Below are 22,292 nucleotides of genomic sequence, written 5' to 3'. Positions count from 1 at the left end.
GAAGAAGGAAGTTTTGTGTTTTTTTTTTTTTTTCAGTATGCGGACCTCTCACTGCCATGGCCTCTCCCGTTGCGGAGCACAGGCTCCAGACGCGCAGGCTCAGCCGCCATGGCTCACGGGCCCAACCGCTCCGCGGCATGTGGGATCCTCCCAGACCGGGACATGAACCCGTGTCCCCTGCATCGGCAGGCGGACTCTCAACCACTGCGCCACCAGGGAAGCCTTTTTTTTTTTTTAGAAGGAAGGTTTTTATTGCAGTGCTTTCTGTGTTAGCAAAAGACCTAACATCACCTAAACGTTCAATAAAAGAACAGTTAGATAAGTGGTTCAGAGAAAGCTGATGTAATAAATGACTATGGAAACAAAATCAAATGCAAAAAGTAGGACATGATGTGTTCAAATGTGATGTAGAAACTCTGTACACAGTTGAATATATGAAGAAATGAAAGCAGTGGCCAAGTATTAGAATGGTAGTCTTTCATGTGACTGAATTTAAGAATTAATAATTTTTAGAAATTAAGTGACCCAATGGAAAAGATGGCTGAATTCATGGTAAAACTAACTGATTCTATAGAGTATTCCAGTGGCCATGTTTATATTCTAGGCAATGTATTGCCAAATGAAAAAAATAATTGGCTCCTGGAAAAAAATGTCCCTTTCGTCATGTGTATTTGTCAAATGGTGTTAAAATCGACGCTATATCAAAAATGGGGGAAGTTATGCAGTTGACGTTGTCATGGGAGATTACAGAGTCTCTGTGGGGTAGAAGCATTTGTCAAAAACTCAGACGCTGTGTTCAGAGTAAGAGAGCAAAGAGACTCAGCATCTGTTAGGCAACTCCCAATCTCCTGGTGAAGACTGGGCATATCTCCAGCCCCTGGGACATCCCTATGCGGTAACACTGCCTGGTCACCATGTTCTTGTAAAGAACAAAAGCTCCTGGAGCACAACAGACTCGCAGTACCAAGGACAGACCCTGGGGGGCATGCCCTTCTCCTAACACTGCAGGGTTCCGGAGCTCAGCTCAGGCTCAGCGAATCCAGACCTCTGATTTCTTAAGTTATGCTCTCCACAGCCCAGGTCTTCGTAGAGTGCGGCCAAGCTATTCAGAATTTGGTAGCAGTTGAGACCATGGTGGTATAGCAGGGCCTTATTAAAAGATGCTTTGTGAATGAGAGATTTAATTTTACTGCAGAGGAGAGAAGACTGCCTTGTGACAGCCCCCAGAGGAAGGCAAAAGGGAAACAGAAGATCTGAGCTTTGATTTTGGTTCTGAATTCTCTCTGGCTACGTGACCTGAGCCCTTAATTTTTTTGTGTTTTTTTTGGTGCTTGGGTTTTTTTTTTTTTTTACTTATAAAATTAGGAGGTAAAACTTGCATGATCCAGCCTTCAAATGGATTTCTAGATACTACTCACTTAGTAGTGTTTTAAAAAGATTTCCCTGGGCTTCCCTGGTGGCGCAGTGGTTAAGAGTCCGCCTGCCGAGGCAGGGGACATGGGTTCGTGTCCCAGTCCGGGAAGATCCCACATGCCGCAGAGCAGCTGGGCCCGTGAGCCATGGCCGCTGAGCCTGCGCGTCCGGAACCTGTGCTCCGCAACGGGAGGGGCCGCAACAGTGAGAGGCCCACATACCGCAAAAAAAAAAAAAAAAAGAAGATTTCACTTAGCAAATAAATGAATTAATGATTGAATGAATAAAAAAAAAGATTTCAGTATTTCCAGATGGCCAGCAGTGATTTATGGCATTACAATCGGAGGGAATGCCAGAGGTCATTTATACCATCTTCCTGCCTTCCTTACCTCAGGCCTAGCTCCTCCAAGAGAGAGGGGTATCATGGATACAGAGAATACTTTGTTTTCCAAGAGAGGGAACCCCAGAAACAGCATCTGGAATAGACCAGTTTGTATAATGATTGAGAAGAGCCACCTGCAGATGTGACCCACCACAAGACAGGGCTGAAAGCACAGGGTGCAGAGTCCAATGTGAATTCTCAAGGGCAAGTTCCCAAGGATGACTGAAGGACAGACCCCTTAGGCTGCTACCTTATCCTATTGCAGAGGTTCTCAAGCGTGGTTACAGACCCTTGGGACCACCCCCCCCACACCGCCCCGCCCCGCCCCCGGCCCTTCCAGAGGGACCTACGAGGTGAAAACTATTTTCATAATAATACTAAGACAAAATTTGCCTTTTGTAATGTGTCGACATCAACACTGACGGGGCAAAAGCAATCATGAGTCAAACTGCTGGCACTCAGTGCGGGTCAAGGCAATGGCCTTGCATTGTATTAGTCATTAATGTATTCCTCACTGCCAGGGACTTGCTGCAAACAAAAACCCCAAAAGTCAGTTTCACTTACGAATGGCCTTGATGAAACAATAAACATTATTAATGTTATTAACTCTCTACCTTTGAGTCCACATGTTTTTATTATTCTGCGTGACTAATTGGGAAATACACATAAAGCCCTTCTGCTATATACTGAGTACTGGGACTGTCTTGAAGAAAAGCACTTGTGCAATTCCTTGAGGTGCAAGCTGGACAATTTCATTGTCATAAAACATCATTTTTACTTGAAAGAACAAATGACAGATTATGGTTATTCAGCCTTAAGAATTTGGCATACATTTTCTTAAAAATTGAAATCAGCCTGTCACTTCAAGAAAAACACCTGACGGTATTTGCTGTCAATGATAAAATTTGAGCTTTCACGCAAAACTTGGGATCTTGGGAAACTTGTATCCACCGCCATGAATTTGATAGCTTTTCAATACTTAAACACTTTACTGATGAAATTGGAAGTGATCTTAATGAATACGATTTTTTTAAACGAGTATGATTTTTGATGTTGCATAATGAAATGTCTCAATATCTGGATGATCTGCATAACTCAGTAAACCAATATTTTCCAAATGACCAATAGATGATGTTATAAAATCATTCATTTGTGAAAGATGCATTCAAAGGGCAAGCGGAAAGCAACGCATTTTAATGTAACAGAGTATAAGTTCGTTGATACCGTTTCACATTCTATATTGTAATTCTCCTTTAAGAAACTACCATTTGCAGAGTTTTGGTGTAGCATCAAAGAAGATTATCTGTAATTATCTGAAAAGGTTATTTAAATATTCTTCCCATTTCCAATTACATATCTGTGTGAGACAGAATTTTCTCATATACTTAAGCCAAAAAAAAAAAATGCCGCAACATGTTAAATGCAGAGGCAAATATGAGGATCCAGGTGTCTTCCATTAAACCAGGCATTAAAGAGATTTGCAAAAATGTAAAACAATGATGCCCTTTTTACTAAATTTCTTTCGTTTGGACAATATAGTTATTTTCATAAAATATGTTAACATGTAATAATTTAATCACTGCTAATTCATTATATGTTACTTTTAAAGTTAAATAATAAGTGATATTTAAAATGTTCTGTTTTAATTTCTGAGATGGTGAAATATTGAGAGATACAATCCATATTAACAAAAGCATATTGGAGTTCTCAATAATTCTTAAGCCCATAAAAAGGGCCCTGCTCTGAGATGCTTGCAGAGAAAGTGGAATTTGGGACGAGTAATTAATAAGAGGAGGACCTGTCATGTTATCAGCTTGCACTACCGTTGAGAAGTGTCATGACTTAATTGGGCTAAATGGCCAGGGTTGGTTATCAAGACAGAATCATCCCTGGAGGGGTAAAATGAAAGTCGTCTATTACCTAAGATTGGCAGAAATCACTTTTGTGAATATTGAATTCTCACGGTCCTGATTAGACCTTGAAGGGCACCTTTTTGTGCCCTTCCAATTGTCTCCAGTGCCCCTAGTGCCCAAGTCCATCCCTTTCCCTCCAGGGAAAGTCTGGTCCTGTCCCTGCTTGATACTGACCATCGTGACTAATGTGGGCTAAAAATCTGCCTCCCGGGTCATGGTGAATGCCACTCTGAGTCCAACAATCAGTACCCAGTACTTGGGAAGGCCCCAGGCACTTGCAGGCGCTAAGAATGAAAGATGAGCATGTCGTGGCTTTTGTCCTGGAGGACTTCTCAGTCTGGTGGAGAAGAAAGGCTCCTGAAGAAATAATTACAGTATGATGTGATAAATGCTCTTCTGAACATAGTGACCAACTTTTTTCCAACCAAAAATTAGGACACACTCTGACATCTGACAATGAAACAATTTTGAGGTACTTGAAACACAGGTCTGCTACACATATTAAGAAACTCCCAACAACTCCGCAGAAATTCTGTATAGCTTTGTACTTGATTTGGCCTAAAGACCCAGAAACAATGGTCTGTACCCTTAAAAAAATTCTGGGAAATAACAGTGTCAGAACAGAAAAGAGCAAGAAACGCCTTAGGATTACAAAAGATGAGTAATAGGCCCCTAACATTTTCTTTCCTCTGGGTTAGTGGATGGGAGGCACTAGAGGAAATTTTTTCCATCATGCTTGTTCCAAGTGGTTTTTTCCTCTCCAGGCAGAGAGTCCAAGTTTGTTCACACAGGTCTCCCACATCAGCTGAAGTAGATCAAGCTGAATACCAGAGTCAGAAGAATGAACTAATATGAGGCTTCTAAGATCTCCAGCCTTGATTACATGTGGCTAAAATTAAACAATAAGGTTCTTGATCTGCCAAGAAATGGAGTCCCCTCTGGGTGGGCTGTTTGAGGACCATGGAGGTTATGGTCTAGACTGGGTCTTCTTAAGTCCCAACCACGTACCCTTTGCCCCCCTCCCTTTGGGGCCGACCCAAAACCCTCTTTTTAGTTTCTTTCTCCAGCCTCCCTGTTCTCTCCCAGCTGCGGCAACTCCAAAGTGAAGTGAACAAGACTAAAACACACAATGAACCAAAACACGCTCAGTGCCACACATGGACATCCTGCCACCCACAGTTAGAAAGAATGGGCTACACTGGGTCTCAAAGGCAATCCAAATGAAAGGCAGGACAAGGAGCCTGACAAACCCCTTCTGCCCCTTGGATCCACTACCATTAGCCATTCATTCTGAGGGTTCTGCATCCGCAGATTCAACCAACAACGGGTCATAAATATTTGAAAAAAAAATTCCATAAAGTCTCAAAAAACAAAACTTGAATTTTCCACACAATAACTACTGACCTAACATTTACACTGTATTTACAACTATTTACATGGTACTAGGTATTATAAATAATCTAGAGATGACAAAGTATACGGGAGGATCTACCTATGTTTTATGCAAACACTACGTCATTTCACATATACGGGATTGAGCATCCACGGATTTTGGTATCTGCAGGAGTCCTGGAACCAATCCCCCTCGAACGCCAAGGGACGATTGTACTTACGTTGGACTAGGGGCAAATCGTGATGTCTCTGTGATCTCCAGTGAGCTCATTCACAAAAGCCCACAAAAGGTTATTTTGAGGATGAAATGACAACCTATGTAAAACTGCTTACCACTCAGTAAGCTCACTATTCACAGTTATAATTTTCATATCATTTGTGTGATTATTTAATTAGTGTCTGTCTCCCCATTAATCTCTGAGTTGCATGAGAAGATGGGTTGTGTCTTTTTTATTCACTCTCATATCCCTAGTGTTTATCACAGTGTCTGCCACATGTTAGGCATCTGATGAGACAACTGTTTGATAAAAGGGGGTTGGTAGGGTCCTGATTAAGGATTTACTCTAAAACAGCAAGTTTGGGGCTGCCTGACAACTCTCCTGGATTCGTACTGGCTACCTGGAGCATGGTGTAATAAGGATTCTAAGGCGGTACCTGATATATTACCAATACACGCTATGGTTGAGGACGTTGAGTATTTGTTGACCTTGGCCTGCGCAGTCAAGAGCAGGTGGTCCCTTTTGCCAGTTCTTTCCAGAACAAATAGGCTGGTTGTATGGACAGAGCCACTTCAGGAGCACTGAGGTTACCAAATACCTGACCTGAAGAGAAGCAGCATGACCTCAGGAATATTTTTTAAAATCACAGATAAGAAAACACTTAGACCAATGCTCTGCAAAGAAGCTGAAAGCATCCGACTATTATATCTGCCTGTCTCGATGAATTCGCTTTCTTGGAATGTGTTTCATGAAGGCATTGATTGGTAAGAAGGAGAAGCTAGTATATCCCACAACCAGAACTTTGCAATACCCTCTCCCCCAACCCATAAGGAAGCTGTTCTACTCACGAGGGTAATCCTTTGGGTGTGTCTTCTCAGACCAGTTCCCATAAAACGTGAGCCTGTACTTGGCAGTTCCACAGGCGCAGCAGTCTAGGATTGGCTTGTCAGTCACCCCGTCAAACGTGGAGTCTGAAAGAGTCAGGAAAGTCACCAAGTTAGGAAGCAGCGGTGAGTCATTTATAGGACAGCACCATCTCGGTCTCGTTCTGTCTTGAAGGCTTGGGAAAAGAAGATGAGGTACAGTTTTCACCGATTAATAACTCAGAACCAGGTCCAGCTATAAAGGATTTTATATACCTCTAAGGGTGATAACTATATATTTTGCAAATTAAAAAAACATCAGAACTTTTGTTCTAATAATGTGAGGAGACCTATGGGACCAATAAGGTAGAATATTTGGGATGGGGGTCCATCTTGATATATTTTCTGGGTCCAAATCTCCTTCCCCACCCCTCCCACAACAGGATTTCTCCACCAAATTTTAAGAGGAATATGCCTGTGTGTGTTTTCTCTAAGGAATATTCTCTGGGGCCAAATTGCCAGGACCAGAAAAAGCTTTGAAGGAGAGAAATGAGAACAAGCAGAGGGATGTGAAGAACTGCTGAAAATTATTTCTAAAAAGATATGCATGTATAGTCACGTCACTTCTTATCAAGCTTTCAGAGAGTTTACTGGGAGCGTTGGGGGTTTGGGAATATGTCCATAAATTCAGGTTTACTTCTGAGCATAGAAGCAGCCGGGAAAAACTCAAGATTCCCAATCCGCCCCCACTTTTAACTGCGAATAGCTGATAAGTGGAGAAAGATTACATGAATAAATTCAGTATTTCCGACTGTCAAGCCCACACCCCTAACTGTGCATTGTTGCTTTTGGTCTGTTCTGCTTCCTGCAAGATGAAACAATGTCTACAGATGCAACTTGCTGCAATTGCTTTTTCTTTGCTTCCTCTGGAAGTATTAACATAAATGTTCTCTCTCTTTTTGCAAGTTGGACATTTATTCTTAACTATTATATAAAGAGCAGCAACAAAGAGTATAAAAATCTTTTTGAGTGTTAGGAAGAGCATTTTACAAGTCTTCCTTATGGAATTCACTGGGTTCATTTGGTTTGAATATGCAAAACCAGTGATGGGTGGAAGAAGCGAATTCTGGGTTTGAGGATGGAGACAAAAGTATGGGATATTGTAATAAGAACTATATTGTATAGAGTCTTCATACGTGCTGATCCCTTTCCATATATTGTCCCATTTGATCCTGACAAACCTAGGAGGTCAGGACTTTGGTTAACCCCATTTTATAGATCATGAAACTGAGGCACATTAGGTGACCAGTCCAAGGCCACAGGGTTAGTAAGTGGTGTAGGCAGAACTGGAGCTCAGGTGTTTTTGAGTCCACAGCCCATGCTCTTAACCTCTACACTATATCACTGCGGGAGAGACCTCCTGCTGGATAGGTCTGCATAAACACCAATGAGAGAAATTGGTGTGTGTTTCTCTTTTTGCTTTTTCAAATGAAGAATGGTACATTTGAAAAATTACCTCCCTACATGGCTCCAGAATCTCTAAAGAAGAGATCTGACGGCACCCCAAACAGAGATCATTGTTTGCCTACTTTTTGTACACTAGGAAGAGGCTAGAGCGTTGTTTGTGTTAGGAGAAATCTTCCCACTGCCTCATGTACACGAAGTCCAGATCTGATGCCTGTGTGAGCCACTTTGATACTTAAGGGACAAGCCCTGTTGACTATATTTCAGGAAAGGTAGCGTATATGAGTAACTCCTGAAGGTTCTTCCTTTTCACATTTCCATTATGATCACCTACGTTGTTAAAAAAAAACTAAATTAGTTTTGAGAAAGGAATTCAGAGCTAAGAGATACATGCTGGGGTTTCAATTGTAACTACTCAGTGCTGTAAAGGAGGCAGCAATAATCTCTCAAAAAACCAAAATAAGGCAAACTGGTAGCTTTACCTTATCAAAAGGGCTCTCAGATATAAGTAGTGAACTTAAAGATGCGCCCAGGGGTTCAAGGGAATGCACTTATAATAAACCTTTTGGAATTCCAAAGGAAAATAAGCTTCCATTTAAAAAATAAATTTCTAAGTTTGAAAATAAAAACAGACATAACTGTTTCCTACTGAGAAAAAGCCCACTGAAAATGAATCAGGTTTTCAAAGGGAAGTGATAACAAGTGTTAACTTACCCCTCTTCTCCTAACAGTGCAGGGCTTGCCCAATACAGGTAATTGCAGGCCCTGCAGCATCTCCCAAGCTGTCCCCTCCCCCTCATTTCTACTCTTAATCCATCAGTTTTCTTTTCTACTGTCATCCTTTATTCTTTGCTCCTCTTCCCTTGTCTTCTTTTTCTCATGATCCCTTCTCTGCCCACATTTTCCTCTCATCTCTGATTTTCCCTTCATCTTTTCCTCTCTTTGTCTCTCTCCCTTAATTGTCTATGACATGGTATTAAAGTGAGTATATGTGTGCATTTGTTTATTATAGGTCACCTTTTGGAATATTTTATGTTCCTCTGTTTTTAAATGTAAGTAGCTTAATGTTTTATGTTTCTTTTAAAAAATAACGATTGCCATTGCTTTTAATCTGTGCAATTCTTAATTTTCCCCTATGGATAAATAGCTTCAACGGGGGAAAAAAAAATAGACACTAGTTTCTCTCTTCCTTTCCTTGATAGATTTGATTTGACTTAACAAAGAGTATGAATACCTTAATGAAAGAGCTGGAGATAATCAAGTGGGCATACACATTTAAGAAAAATCCCTTTGCTCTATGCTTATATCTTAAAGACTTTCTGTACAGGATCTGCTTTGCTAACTGATGGATTTCCTCATGGGTCTGCTGTCTCCAGGGATCATATACAACAGCACCTAATGATCCTATCGCCCAGGTCCTGCCGGGTCTTTTTTTGTCCACAAAGTTGCTGTTGGAAAGAGGTCTTCTTATACAGATTCGTGCTTAGTCATTTTGATAGGATCTCTGCTTCAGAAGTGGTAACCAATAGAGATTTGCAAGGTCATTTTATTGACACTGTATCCGCAGAATGTTAGCATATTCATAGCTTAGACAAGGCTTTCACAACATCAGGACTGAGGCTTTGGAAAGTGCAATTTAGCTGATGGTTGCTGTCAGTACATGGGGCTGACAGTGAAGTGTCTTCTAGGTACCCTCGAATCTGGGAAATAAGGCTGTCCTCTGAGAGTCAAACTAACAAAACCTCACCACAGTGGCCATGATTAGCCAACCAAGAGGTGAGCTAGAATAGCCACAACTCTAACCCACAGGACCTGGATGTCATCTCATGGAGGCTGGGCAGGGATGGGATTTGTCCATCAGGAACCAAGAGCCTCAAGAGTTGAGAAGTTCTGGATCTGGGGAAAGGCTAAGTGAATCTGTGGACTATGAAATACAGGAAAGCCTCAACAGCCATGCATGGTGATGCCCACCTGGAAACTGCCCAGGGCGCTGGCCCACAGGTTGCAGCTCTCTGGCGTCTTTGGCAGGCATGACACTAATGCAGGGCAGCCAACTCTCTCACCCTTTAGCTCCTTCCATGCTCTCCAAGAAGTCCTCCACATAGGACCTAGTTTCTGCTCCAGCTCATCTATAGGGAGACCTATGCTTTGATCTACTCAAAGTAACAATCCAAGCTACTGAATTGGGAGGTAGACACTCTGATAGAAAGGCAGTGGTTAGGGCAATGGCTCCTAGGTCCAAACTCTGACCTCCCCCACTAGGTGTATCATGCTGAGTGAGCTCTTTAAACTTTTCATGTCTCAGGCTTCTCATTTATAAAATAGGTATGATATAATAGTCTTTACCATATAGGATTGTTATGCAGATTACATGATTAAGGCATGTGAAGTGCTTAGAATGGTGCCTGGCATGTAGCGGGCACTAAAAGAAAATAGCTCTTATTATTATTTTCCCAGAAGACCTTTATCAACTTTTCTTTTTCTTAGTAGCTTACAATTTGCTGGAAACAGAATGATTTCTTCTGAAAACGCAAATTGATCTAAATGTAAAAAAAAAAGTCTGCACAAATTAATAGAAATGAAAGAGTGAAGATGTATAATTTCAGAACATTTTCCATATTTATTTAGTTCTCTAATGACTTCTAAACACATTTGGATGTTTCAAACTTTAATTTTTCATGGTAGATTAATAAATAAGCTTTGGGCTGTAGATAACAATAGCTAACACATACACATATATAATATATATATGTATGTGTATATATGTATGTATGTGTGTATATAAGTGTGTATATGTATGTGTGTATATATGTATGTGTACATATCAATATACATATCAATATATATATTTACTATGTACCAAGGAGGCACGGTACTATTTTACATACATTAAGTTGCATGATGAGGGCTTCCCTGGTGGCGCAGTGGTTGAGAGTCCGCCTGCCGACGCAGGGGACATGGGTTCGTGCCCCGGTCCGGGAAGATCCCACATGCTGCGGAGCGGCTGGGCCCGTGAGCCGTGGCCGCTGAGCCTGCGCGTCCGGAGCCTGTGCTCCGCAACCGGAGAGGCCACAACAGTGAGAGGCCCGCGTACCGCAAAAAAAAAAAAAAAAAAAAAAAAAGTTGCATGACAAGGAAGGGCAGAGGCAGGATTTGAAAGTCAGCTGAATCTGAATCCAGGACTCTGCTCCAACCTCCTCCATCTACTTGGTCCCTATAAGCTTTGTTAGAACACGTTCAAGGAGAGGGAGTTGATGAGCCTGCACATCCAAGGACGAGATCCTTGAATGAGGTGAGATCACAACGTCAATGACCCCTGGACATCCCCATTTCCCTAGAGAAAATCCCCCCCTTCCTGCCTGGGTGCCCCAAAAGTTCCTGCTGGTGATTACTCCAGACAACTGTTAACAGACTTTTTAAAGGTACACAATGGTGCGTTCCTTAATTAAGTCCTGTGAATTATTCCAAGGAACCTCTTCAGAATAATCACTGTTTCACAAAAATAAGGAGACGACGACACCAATATAAGGTACATATCTCCTACCCAGGGAATCAAGCTGAGTAATTAGAGTTTAAGGCAGATCCAATTACCCACAGCACACAGCCAGATTAAAAACTGGAGCTACGTGAGGACACAAAACCCAGAGGAGCTCAGAAAGCCCAACTGCCTTAATTCCTGCAGCTGAATGCTTGGACTCAATGAGCCACCTTCCATGTCTCTAGCCCTCTCTCACCCACACGTCCACAAATCCTTACCTTGTTCACAAAGTTTCTTGGTCAGAGAGCCCTCATCTTGAAAATAAATGATGCGTTTCTGTACGATGCTAGCCCTGTGGGGAGAGAGGACACAAGCACATGGTGAGGAGGGCAAGTCTGGAGGATGTCAGATCCCAGCTTGTCCACCTACAGCTGTGTGGCTTTGGGGGAGTGCCCCCAACACTCTGTGACTCAGTTTCCTCATTGGAAAACTGGCATTAAGAATAATATCTACCTCCCAGGATTGCTATGAGAACTAAATAAGAAAATGTATGTCAAGAGTTCAGCATACAGCTAGAAACCACTCAATAAATATTAGTCATGGCGGTGGTGTTGGTGGCGCTCATATTATTATTAAGGTAGGGAGGTGAACTAACAGCATTTTCAATAACTTTTCTCAGTGGTTCATTTACTCTAGTTTCGTATCAAATTATTGAGGCCATTTATAGATCAAATAAATTCAAATCAGGAAAGCATGTCAATTTCTCTTCCTGAAGGGGAAAATAAAACCCTAAAAATATATTTTGATTTGTTCTGAAAATGTCATTCTCTATCTTTCCTGAAAGACTAGACGAAACTATCTCCTACGCGCTGAACAAAGACAACTTCAGCTGTTATGTCTCCCTCTTAAACATGTCAAACATAGGATCTTAGAATTTGGAAAGAATATTTTGAGGTTGAAAAATGACTTGCTTTTGGCCAGCATATATTTTCTCTTTAATCTAGGATTGCACAGACATACGACTCTGCAGTTTATTTTCAGCTGGCCTTGAAGAGGCCTGAAACCCAGTGTTCCAGCAATTTGAAAGTCCACACCACAACACTGAGATGGTGCCGGCGGATCCTGAGCCATTTCTATTGATTTTCTTCAGCAATGTTATCCAATCAAAAGGTAATTTTCACTTTGATTTTCCCTGTTTAACAGATAAAGGGAGCCCTCGACGTTATCACAGCTGACCACACTGAACCAGGGATAGTCACACAAGCTGCCCTGTGTCACGTGATCGCAGACCCAGGAATGGGCCCAAGTGTGCATAGATCTGCATGCAGAGCACAGAGGTGGCTCTCTCGATGGTCTGGGCCTAGGCCAAAACGACTTTCCAAAGAAATGTCTACTGTACACTCAGTCTTTCACAAAAAAGTAAAATTGAGGCCAGCCTATTAATGTCTTTTACAGTCTTTCCCCACCCAAGAGAGAAGAGATGTTGAAATAACTGAATGAAATGTACTTCCTATTGACACAAGCTACTATGATTATTTATCCGTTCTGTTGACCATCAAGCAGAATGTTTCTTTGGGCCAAGAGAACACTCTGGAGAACACTCGCCTCAAAGCCAAATAACAAAGCCTTCTGTTAGTTGGAGTATCCCATCACCCACCACAGTGCTTCCAGAATGTTCCCCAGTGAAATTGCCTCAGGGACCCCTGTGGAGGGCAAGGAGTAGGCCTAGTGGGAAGTATCCCAGGCCCCACGTTCTTGCTTCAAACAAAGGTTCCAACCTCATTTCAACCCAAAGCAGCCTCCTCTCCCATTTGTCTTCCTGTTGTATTTGCTGGTGTATTTTCAACAAATAATTGCTGGAGGTGTGCTTAGCGACCAGGCGTTGGCCAGGGACACTGTCATGAACAAGACAAACGGGGCCACTTCCCATTCTCAAAGTTGACAGAATAGTGGGGAGAAAGCATCAAACAACTAAACCCTCAGTTAATGAATGGAGACATCCACAGGGCGTGGGAGAGTGTATCACAAGGGTTCCTGACCAAGCCAGGAAAGGTTCCTCCCAGAAAAGGTGGCTGAGCTTAGATTTGAATGAGTAGAAGCTAATTAGGCAAGTGCGATGGAGAAGCAAAGGAGAGGGCATGCTTTGTAAGATCCTTGAGGTGGGGAGGGCTGCAGCTCACTGGAGAACCCACGAGTGCTAAGCCAGGGAGGTGTGAGATGAGCTGGGGAGGTGGGCAGGGCCACATCGCCCAGAGCCTGCAGGAAGATGGCATTTTACTCCCAGCTTGATGAGAAGTCCTTGGGGAATGTGCCATGAGGAGTGAGATGATCAGTTCTGCCCTTTTAAAAGAGCCTTTGGGGGCTTCCCTGGTGGCGCAGTGGTTGAGAGTCTGCCTGCCGATGCAGGGGACGCAGGTTCGTGCCCCGGTCCGGGAAGATCCCACATGCCGTGGAGCGGCTGGGCCCGTGAGCCGTGGCCGCTGAGCCTGCACGTCCGGAGCCTGTGCTCCGCAACAGGAGAGGCCACAACAGTGAGAGGCCCGCATACCGCAAAAAAAAAAAAAGAAAGAGCCTTTGGACCACAGAATAAAAACGGATTGCTATGTGGTTGCAGCACACGGAGCTCCCACGCAAATCAAATTTTGTTTCAATAAAAGTCTCTTGATAAAATGGTTTGAAAACACCTGATCTGGGACTTCCCTGGCGGTCCAGCGGTTGGGACTCCGTGCTTCCACTGCAGGGGGCATGGGTTCAATCCCTGGTCGGGGAACTAGGATCCTGCATGCCAGGTGGCCAAAAAACAAACAAACAAAACACCTGAACTACAGGATAAAGTACAAACTTACCATGGTAGTCAAGGCTCTTCATAAAAACCTCCCCCAAACACTACCCTGGCTTTGTTGGCATTTTGTGCCATGCTCCCTGGGTTCTAGGCTATGCAAAGTTTATCCCCCTTGTCTGAACACCTCTTTCACTCCACCACTCCCTTACCTGTGCTCTTTCCTCTCCCAGAATCTCCCATCACCTGTCTTTGCTAGCACTGGTAACAAATACTCTGAATTTTCTTCCTCCTGCTGTGAGTGGGAGAATAATGGCAAACCCTATGATATAAAGGCATGACGATGCTTAGAAAAATTAAATCACCCCCAGATTTTCCAAAACTATCATTATAAATATTTGAGGGGCCATATTTCCTTTAAGATATTTCTATTTCTTTCATGCCTTGTTTTATAAAGTCAAGTTGGCCCTCTTTTTGATAACAGTTTTAATTTCTGAGCCCTTATTACATGCTAGTCACTGTGCTAGGGAGGCCCTTCATGTACATTATCTTACATACCTTCTGCTTTACATGTACTACACATCCTCAAGCTCTTTATCAAAACACTTGGGCTAGATGTGTTTTTGAATTCAGAGTTTTTCAAATATTAGGAAGTTAAGATGGGCCATTAACATCCATTAACCATTAACAATAGGCCATTAACATCCCCATGATCAAACATATCTATATTCTGCCACAAAATGTAACAATATTCATACTACGAGAGTAAACAGAACTTATAAATAGCTTCACGTCAGTTTAGGTCAAGTTCAGCAAACTTATCAAAATGCTCTTGTTTTCAGAGGGATTAAGATGAGGGTTTGTGGCTATTTTCACCCTAATCTTACAGGTGACGATGACTGAGATGCAGGGAGGTTAAGTAACATGCTCAAGGTTTGACGCCTCCCACCTACTGCCAAAGTCCACGGTCTGTCTGAGGCTCAGAGTGCTTGTAAGGACTAAACACGATTACCTATAAAGAGTATAACTGCACTGTGAGGAACGTATTGTTATAAAATGTAACCTCGAATTGATTTGGGGGGGATCTATTTTAGCATCTCACGGAGCACACAGTGGAGAGCTGAGACTTCCGTGGGTCTCCCCGGAGCCTGGGTCATGATCACCTGAAGCTCTCCATGAAAAGACGAGCATATATCCCCATGTCCAAGCTTGGCCAACCCTCTAGACCGTGCCCTTTGGATTTCAAACTCTGCGCAGATCCAGTGTGGCATACAAGGCTTGTTCTGATCTGGCCCTGGTGATCAGGCTTTATCTCTATCCAGTCCCTCCTGAGCACCCTACCCAAACCATATCCTATATCTTCATGATCTCACACCCTTGCGCTCCTGTCCATGGGATTCCTTCTGTCCTTCCTTGTGATTCCTCAATATACACCACACACACACACACACACTCTCTCTCTCTCTCTCTCTCTCTCAGTCCTAACTCATACTCAACTAAGACGTTACTTCCTTCAGATTGATGTCTTGCCTAGATGTTCTTCCTTATGAGAGCCATAGCCACTTGGGCTTCTCCTACCCAGCACTTATTAACCTGTATTATAATTGCCTGTTTACTTTTCTATCTCCTGTGCTAGATTATAAGCTTCCTGAGAGCAGGAACTGTACCTTACTTATTTCTATAGATGTTAGTATCATTGCAATCCTGGGATTCAAGTAGAAGGAACAGAGTTTGGAAAGGAAAGAGTTTGAGATTGAGCTATCTGTAGGGCATGATGGTGGTCGTAGGGGGTAGTTAGACACAGGGACCTGTAACTCAGGAGAGACTTGAGGGGTGGGGAGGATGGATATGGCAGTCACTGGGGCAGAAGTCAGGATCAAAGCTTTTAGAGTGGCCGATGTCACCCAGGGAAAGTGTGTGGCATGAGAAGAGAGTCTAGCTGAGCCCAGAACTCTGAATGCCAACATTCACCCACAGATATGCCAGCAGAGACCAAGACTTTGGAACACTTGGTTGCAGAAGATGTTTCTTTTTACTCCTCATTTGGTCAACTCCTGAGAGAATTTTATATTCTGAAAAAATACATTTCATTTCGAGTCTGTTCCCCTCAGAAGTATAAAACTCAGCAGAGATTTATAAATCATATTACAGTTCAGAAAAATAATAGCTTTACAAGATGAGAATGCTGTTAGTAAGAATTCCCTCAGCATTTCAAAATGACAAATTTCTCCCATTCTGTGTTGCAATTTGGCAGTCCTGTTGCATAGCATTTATATACTGATATACTGAATGCTCTCTTATCATGAAAGAACGTGTTAAGGAAATCTAAATTAAATTTCTCAGTATGTTAGCTTCTCAAACTTCAGAATTTTGAGGTTCTAAATAACTTACTAATCATTTCAAAAGTTTCCTTTTAAACCTAAAGTGGAACATTTCCAGAAACACCATCCTGAATCTCTTAGATGCTCTGCTCTTTTCTGTCTGATGAGTTTCTTCATTTGCTGTTCTTTTTCCTTGGGGAGTTTGCCTGTTGGAAGAAAGTTAGAGCTGGCTAAGTTGTAGGTTTGCTGTCTAGCGCTGAAAAGGCCTGGGATCCCTGTTCTCACTGAAAAGGGACAAGGAGACCTCAGAAACTGAAGGACTTGGGAGAGATCAGGCCACGAAATGAATTAAGAATACACATGGGTCCTCAGGGGCTGGGTCACTGCCACGTAGGGATAATTCATGTAAGGTCCTTACGACATGCATCTTGCACAGAGTAAATACTCAGTAGTGGTAGTCATTATTGTTGCTGGTGTTAAATCACCAGCCCCTAACAAAGTGCCTGACACATAAAAGTACTTAATAAATAAAAGCTATTATTATGATTGATGTCAGGTCTGTCTCCTTTGCTTACGGAGGGAGGAGTGAGGGCGTTATCTTGATCAACTGCTTCAGGCAGAGATAATGAATGACTAAAATGAAGTTCAGGTTTGCGGTCTCCAGACTACTTCTGCCAACCTTCTTCCCAATTCCAGTAAAATCCCTATTACTGAACATTTCTTGGAATACTTTACAAAATTTGTCTCTGATCTCAGGGATGTTTTCCAAAGGAGTGATCCAGTTTATAACAAATAACATCTATTTCCTTTTCCCAATGAAAGAACAATTCTGTGGGAGGATGCAGGAATAAAATATTAAAGTCATAGCAATGGTAACATCATCAGGAACTGAGGCTATCTGCCTTATTTTACTTTGCAAGGATGCCAAGTGCTAATCTGATCACGGTCTCATGTTACTCAGCAAATATTTACAGAAGCTGGGTGCATTCCATGATCCAGACTCTTAACCAATCTTTTATATGGTTTTATGTGGATCTCAGGAAATGGAGCTGTGTCCAGGAGTTAACAGGCTTCCTGGCAGCTCATGGTAATGTGCCCATGGGAGAAGAAAAGTGAAAGCTTATCTGCAGGGCTTTATCTCCGGGACTCACAAGAATTCCACGGCTGTCCAACAGTAAGGTCACAAAACTATAGGTTCAGAGACTGGTACAGTTGTCTACCATTACTGCAAAGAAGCAAATCTAGTAAATTCTAAAAAATCTAGCTGCCAGGAGATTATTTCTGCTCAATTATCACTCATTCATGAAACACTCACTGAGCACTTACTCTGTGTCAGGCACTTTGCTAGGAGCTGAAGATTCAAAGACAAGTAAGAGATGGTGCCTTCCAGGAAGGACCTTCTAGTCCAACAGGGAAAAAGAGAGACGGAAAAAGGAAACAGGAAATCAATGTTGAGTGCAATAAAGGAGAAGCCACAGGATGCAGAAGGGCAGGAACTAACTTCACCTTGGCAAAGCTCCAAGAGGAGGCAATGACCCCGAAGGTCTGAATTGGCAGAGGGGCAGTGGAAATAGAGGATCCAAGAGAAACGTCGTAGAAAAATTTATAAGCACTTAGTAACTTACTGGATCCAGACCAGAAAGACAAGGTTGAGTACAAGATCTTTTATTTATTTTCTGTTTATTTAACAGTTAAACACACTTCTAAGTGCTTCATAGATATTAATTCATTGAATCCTCCCAACAACCCCATGAGGTAGACGCTAATATTATCCCTGTTTTACAGATGAGAAAACTGACAAAGAGGGAGGTAAGTTAACTGATTCCGCATCTGAAACTCCCCGTCTGACGCCCCGTGACTGAAACAAAAGACAGAAGGGGCAAGGAAGAATTTTATCTTTTAAGTTTTGGAATTTCTATTGAGATAATTGTAGCTGCACATGCAATTGTAAGAAATAATACAGGGAGGCTGTACATTTTTTGCCTAGTTTCCCCAATGCTAACAATTTGCAAAACTTCAGTGTAATGTGACAACTAGGATATTGGCATTAATGCAATCCACCAGGCTTGGGACTGGACACAAAATTGGTGCCAAAGGGTTAGATGAGGGCCAGGTCATGCCATTCTAAAGAAACTGTGCTTATGATACGCTGCCACACTCTAAGACAGAACAATCCCAAATGACTCTGGAAATCCATAAATTCATGTTAGAACCCCAACTGGAGAACCATCTACAAGTGTGATCCTGACTCAGGCAGGTGGCCATTTCTGACTGGGATGAGGTGGTGGCCAGAGGTGGAGTTGGGGGAAATATTGGTAGGAATGATAACTTCTTGGAAAGATGGCACTGAAACTGGACTTGGAGTCCCAGAGGCTGAGTCTGTAACCAGGGATGAGTTCTTTGCAGGAGTTAGAGCTGCACACCTAAGAGTTCCTCGGAAGGTCCACCATCCACGGGCCTTGGAAGCAATGCCACCATCTTTGGGCAGACTTCTCAACCTGAATCAGGGGAATCAGCTCTATGCAGCACTGTACATACACTTATAGCCTAGGTCATGACCAGAATCTGGCTAAGAGGTCAGTTAGGTTCTTAATAAGACTACAATCCATCCCCAACCTTGTATGGTCATTGGATTTCTGGAGTTTTTGATTCACATTATTGAACAAAGTTGATCTACAAAACCCTGGTTTTGATTTTAACAAAAATTAGAGGAAAACTAGTTTTAGCACTTAGTTTATTTCTTCTTAGAATGACCCTGAGGATAACAAGCTTATTATGATTCCATTTTCTCTTATTATTGTCCAATCTTAGACCTCATCTTTATCATATGTCTTTTCAATACTATTACTCTATAACTTTAAATTTTACCCCCTAAAAATCCAATGGAAAATTAATAATGAGGAATTGACTTTCATACCATAAGAGAAATGTAAAAAGAAAAGGATAAAACTGGGTTATGTTTTTAAAGAACTAATTTAGATGTGAGAGTCATTAAAATCAGACAGACATTCATCTACTCATGTTTTTATTTAACAGAGTAGATGCCATGAAGCTGTGTTAGGAGTTGGAGGTAAAAGATGAACAAGACAGGGCTTCCCTGGTGGCACAGTGGTTGAGAATCCGCCTGCCAATGCAGGGGACACGGGTTTAATCCCTGGTCCGGGAAGATCCCACATGCTGCGGAGCAACTAAGCCCGTGTGCCACAACTACGGAGCCTGCGCTCTAGAGCCTGTGAGCCACAGCTACTGAGCCTGTGAGCTGCAACTGCTGAAGCCCACGTGCCGAGAGCCCGTGTTCTGCAACAAGAGAAGCCACCGCAATGAGAAGCCTGCACACTGCAATGAAGAGCAGCCCCCACTCACCACAACTAGAGAAAGCCCATGCACAGCAACAAAGACCCAACTCAGCCAAAAATAAATTAAAAAAAAAAAGATGAACAAGATATAATATGTGTGACACTGAGTAATGGACAGCCTGAGAGATATGAATCAGAATACTGCATAGCAAGTAGTAGAGTCTACCCAATATCTACTCCTTCCATCTGCCATGCTTGTAGAACACTCATTTTTCGAGGGGTAGTACCAGCTAAGCCGATCAGGATAGTCCTGTTCCCACTTTCCCATCCTTCCTTGCAGCTGGGGAAGGGAGCATGTGATTCATATGTGGTCCATTAACATAAGGGAAGGTTGACAGCATGGGGGAGAGAACTTCTGAGAAAGCTTTGCTTTCCAGATAAAAGAAATTAATGACCCACCCTGTCCTGTCCTTCTTTTTCCAGCCTTGATTACAACCACAATGTGTGAAACAAGGCAGCCATTTTGTGACCATGAGGAAAAGAAAAAGAAAACTCAGAGACACTGGTTGTGGCATCATTTAACTGCTGTCACTTGTCAATGACATCATTTAGGTAGCAGTCACCTACCTCCAGCCTTCCTGTTATATGAGATAAATAAACCTTTATTTGTTGAAACCATCGTTGGTCAAGTTTTCTAATGAATGCTCCTCTCAAAAGCATGACTACCTGATGGAAAGAGGAATGAAGAAAGTATTGTGGGAGTACAGAAGAGGACAGTTCAAAAGGTAAGGCGGAGCAAGTTCTGCTGACCAGGATATTGCCTTGGGGAGCCACGGAAGGGCTTAGGTAGGATTGAGGGCAAGGATGCCTTGGTCAGAAGAGTCTGGGAGAAGAACACTCCAGATGAGGCCTTAAAAGAGGGCTTGGATTTGGTTGGTGGGAGGTTATGCTGCCCTTTTGTAGAACTTTCAATGGGGTGCAGGGGACAGTGTTCGCAGTGACTAGGAAGAAAGCAACAGGCCTGCCAGTACACTCCAGTCTGAAGAGAGATATGGCTGCAAAGGGGTGGGCATGGGGGGCAGCGCAGTGGGAGTTTGACGGGAAAACACAGGCAAGGGAAATATTCTTTTTTCTCTGGAGGGGGCTTTGCCGTGCCTATAAGCTGCAACTGAGGCAACAGTAGAAACCCTTAGGGGTACCTGCTGGGTCACGGGCTGGAAATTTGTCATCTGTTGGAAAAATCTTAAATAAACTCACATGGACAAAATAAATAGACTGCAGCATATAGTCCCAGTTGTGGAAGCTCTGACAAGCCATTCTGGGTAATGATCAGGACCATTTCTCATTTCCTTTAATTGTTTTATACAAAACTATCAATTTTTTTCAGGATCTTTTGAACCTTGACGGGTTCCTCCCTCTGGCTTAAATTGTCCATGGCATTTCTTAACCTTGCAAAAAGATGTATGTCTAATCCTTGAGCCTGGGGTGAAGGCAATACCTCACAATACATCTTTAGGCCAAAAAAATCATTTTCTCTTAAGGACACAAAAACACAGGGTTTGATATTCCTGAAAAATTACTCTTTGTTTTTCCCAGTAAGTCTTAGCATGTTTTTCAGCATTTTGTAATACGATTACTGGCACCTGGTATTAGTACTCAAGGGACAACCGACAGTTCACTGTTTCTGTAATATTGTTGGGTCCATGATTCTACTGTATAATGCCTCATACGTTTAAACTGCTAATCAGTGCCTGCCTCGCTTTCCCCTCTAACTTCTTCACGTCTATAAACTCTCACCAGACTATGAGCCCCTCTGGCCCCGGGACTGTGTCTTATACATCACTGCACGCCTGGAATCTAAGAGGATCTGGCCAAGGCTTGAACCTAGGGTTCTTAATCTTGGGTCTGCAGACAGGATTCAGGATGATGAAATTTTGTGTGGTGTGCACATTTCTGGTTAAGAGTTCATAGTTTTCATCTGCTTCTCAAAGGGGTTCCTGACCTTGAAACCTTTAAGAAACTCTATTAGGTCTGAAATGAATGATAGTAGATATGTGAAATGGCATAACTGTCATTCCATTTCATAAAATCTCCAACTAAGATATATGCTTTTTTCCCCTAAAGATGAAGGTTAAATTTTTACTCCAAGCACCAAGGCTTCAACTGCTTTCTCTCCAAACTATGCTCTGATCTGAAACAGAATCTGTCTTGGTTGGAAAACAAGAAATAGAAAGTGAAGCATTGCTCCTGGGTTTCTCAGGTGTTCCTTGCAGAGTTCTGCCTGCTCCATGCAGGGCGTTCGTGTAACCATAAAATCACCGCAGCCTGAGCTAGAGGAAATGCTGCCACACTGAAAGCTCCCTCCTGGCTGGTTCACACAGGTCACTATTCTCTGTAGTTGGCTCCACTCTGCCATGGCCACAGCTGCCTCCCCTTTCTGGGGGTTCCTATAAGCCAGGGCAGGCAGCGTCGTTTCTCAGGTGTAAGGAAACAATCCGGGCGACACAGCAGAGTCCTTAAGTACAGGCTACCTGTCCTCCTTTCTGTTCCTCAGGGAGCCTCCCTATCACCCTGGGTTTTCCTGTACAGTGGCAGACTTATGTGTTGGGAGACGCTCCCTCCTCTAGATGGGGTCAGGGAGCGTGTGGGGCGTGGTTACGGTTCTCAGCTAGGGATTCACAGTCCACGAAGGGGTTGCAAAGGATTCTCGAACCCCTAGAAAATGCAAAATTGTAAGCATGTGCATTGCTTTGGGGAGAGATTTTACAAGAAC

General features: G+C 42.8%; 1 protein-coding gene across 2 annotated transcripts in view; it reads right to left on the bottom strand.

Moving 5' to 3' along the window:
• SPON1 (spondin 1) overlaps positions 1-22,292 on the bottom strand; it is a 273,983-nt gene that overhangs the window by 146,132 nt on the left and 105,559 nt on the right. For both annotated transcript variants that reach the window (XM_073808641.1, XM_019948110.3), the window contains exons 4-5: positions 11,402-11,475; positions 6,167-6,289 (exon numbers count right to left, since the gene is read on the bottom strand). In XM_073808641.1, the coding sequence (XP_073664742.1) occupies positions 6,167-6,289; positions 11,402-11,475 (197 nt within the window). The remainder of the gene's footprint in view (positions 1-6,166; positions 6,290-11,401; positions 11,476-22,292) is intronic.

This window comes from Tursiops truncatus, chromosome 8 (assembly GCF_011762595.2).
Source record: "Tursiops truncatus isolate mTurTru1 chromosome 8, mTurTru1.mat.Y, whole genome shotgun sequence".
NCBI classification, from domain to species: domain Eukaryota; kingdom Metazoa; phylum Chordata; class Mammalia; order Artiodactyla; family Delphinidae; genus Tursiops; species Tursiops truncatus.
Note: the sequence above shows the minus strand (reverse complement) of the source record. Positions and strands in the feature narration are given on the sequence as shown.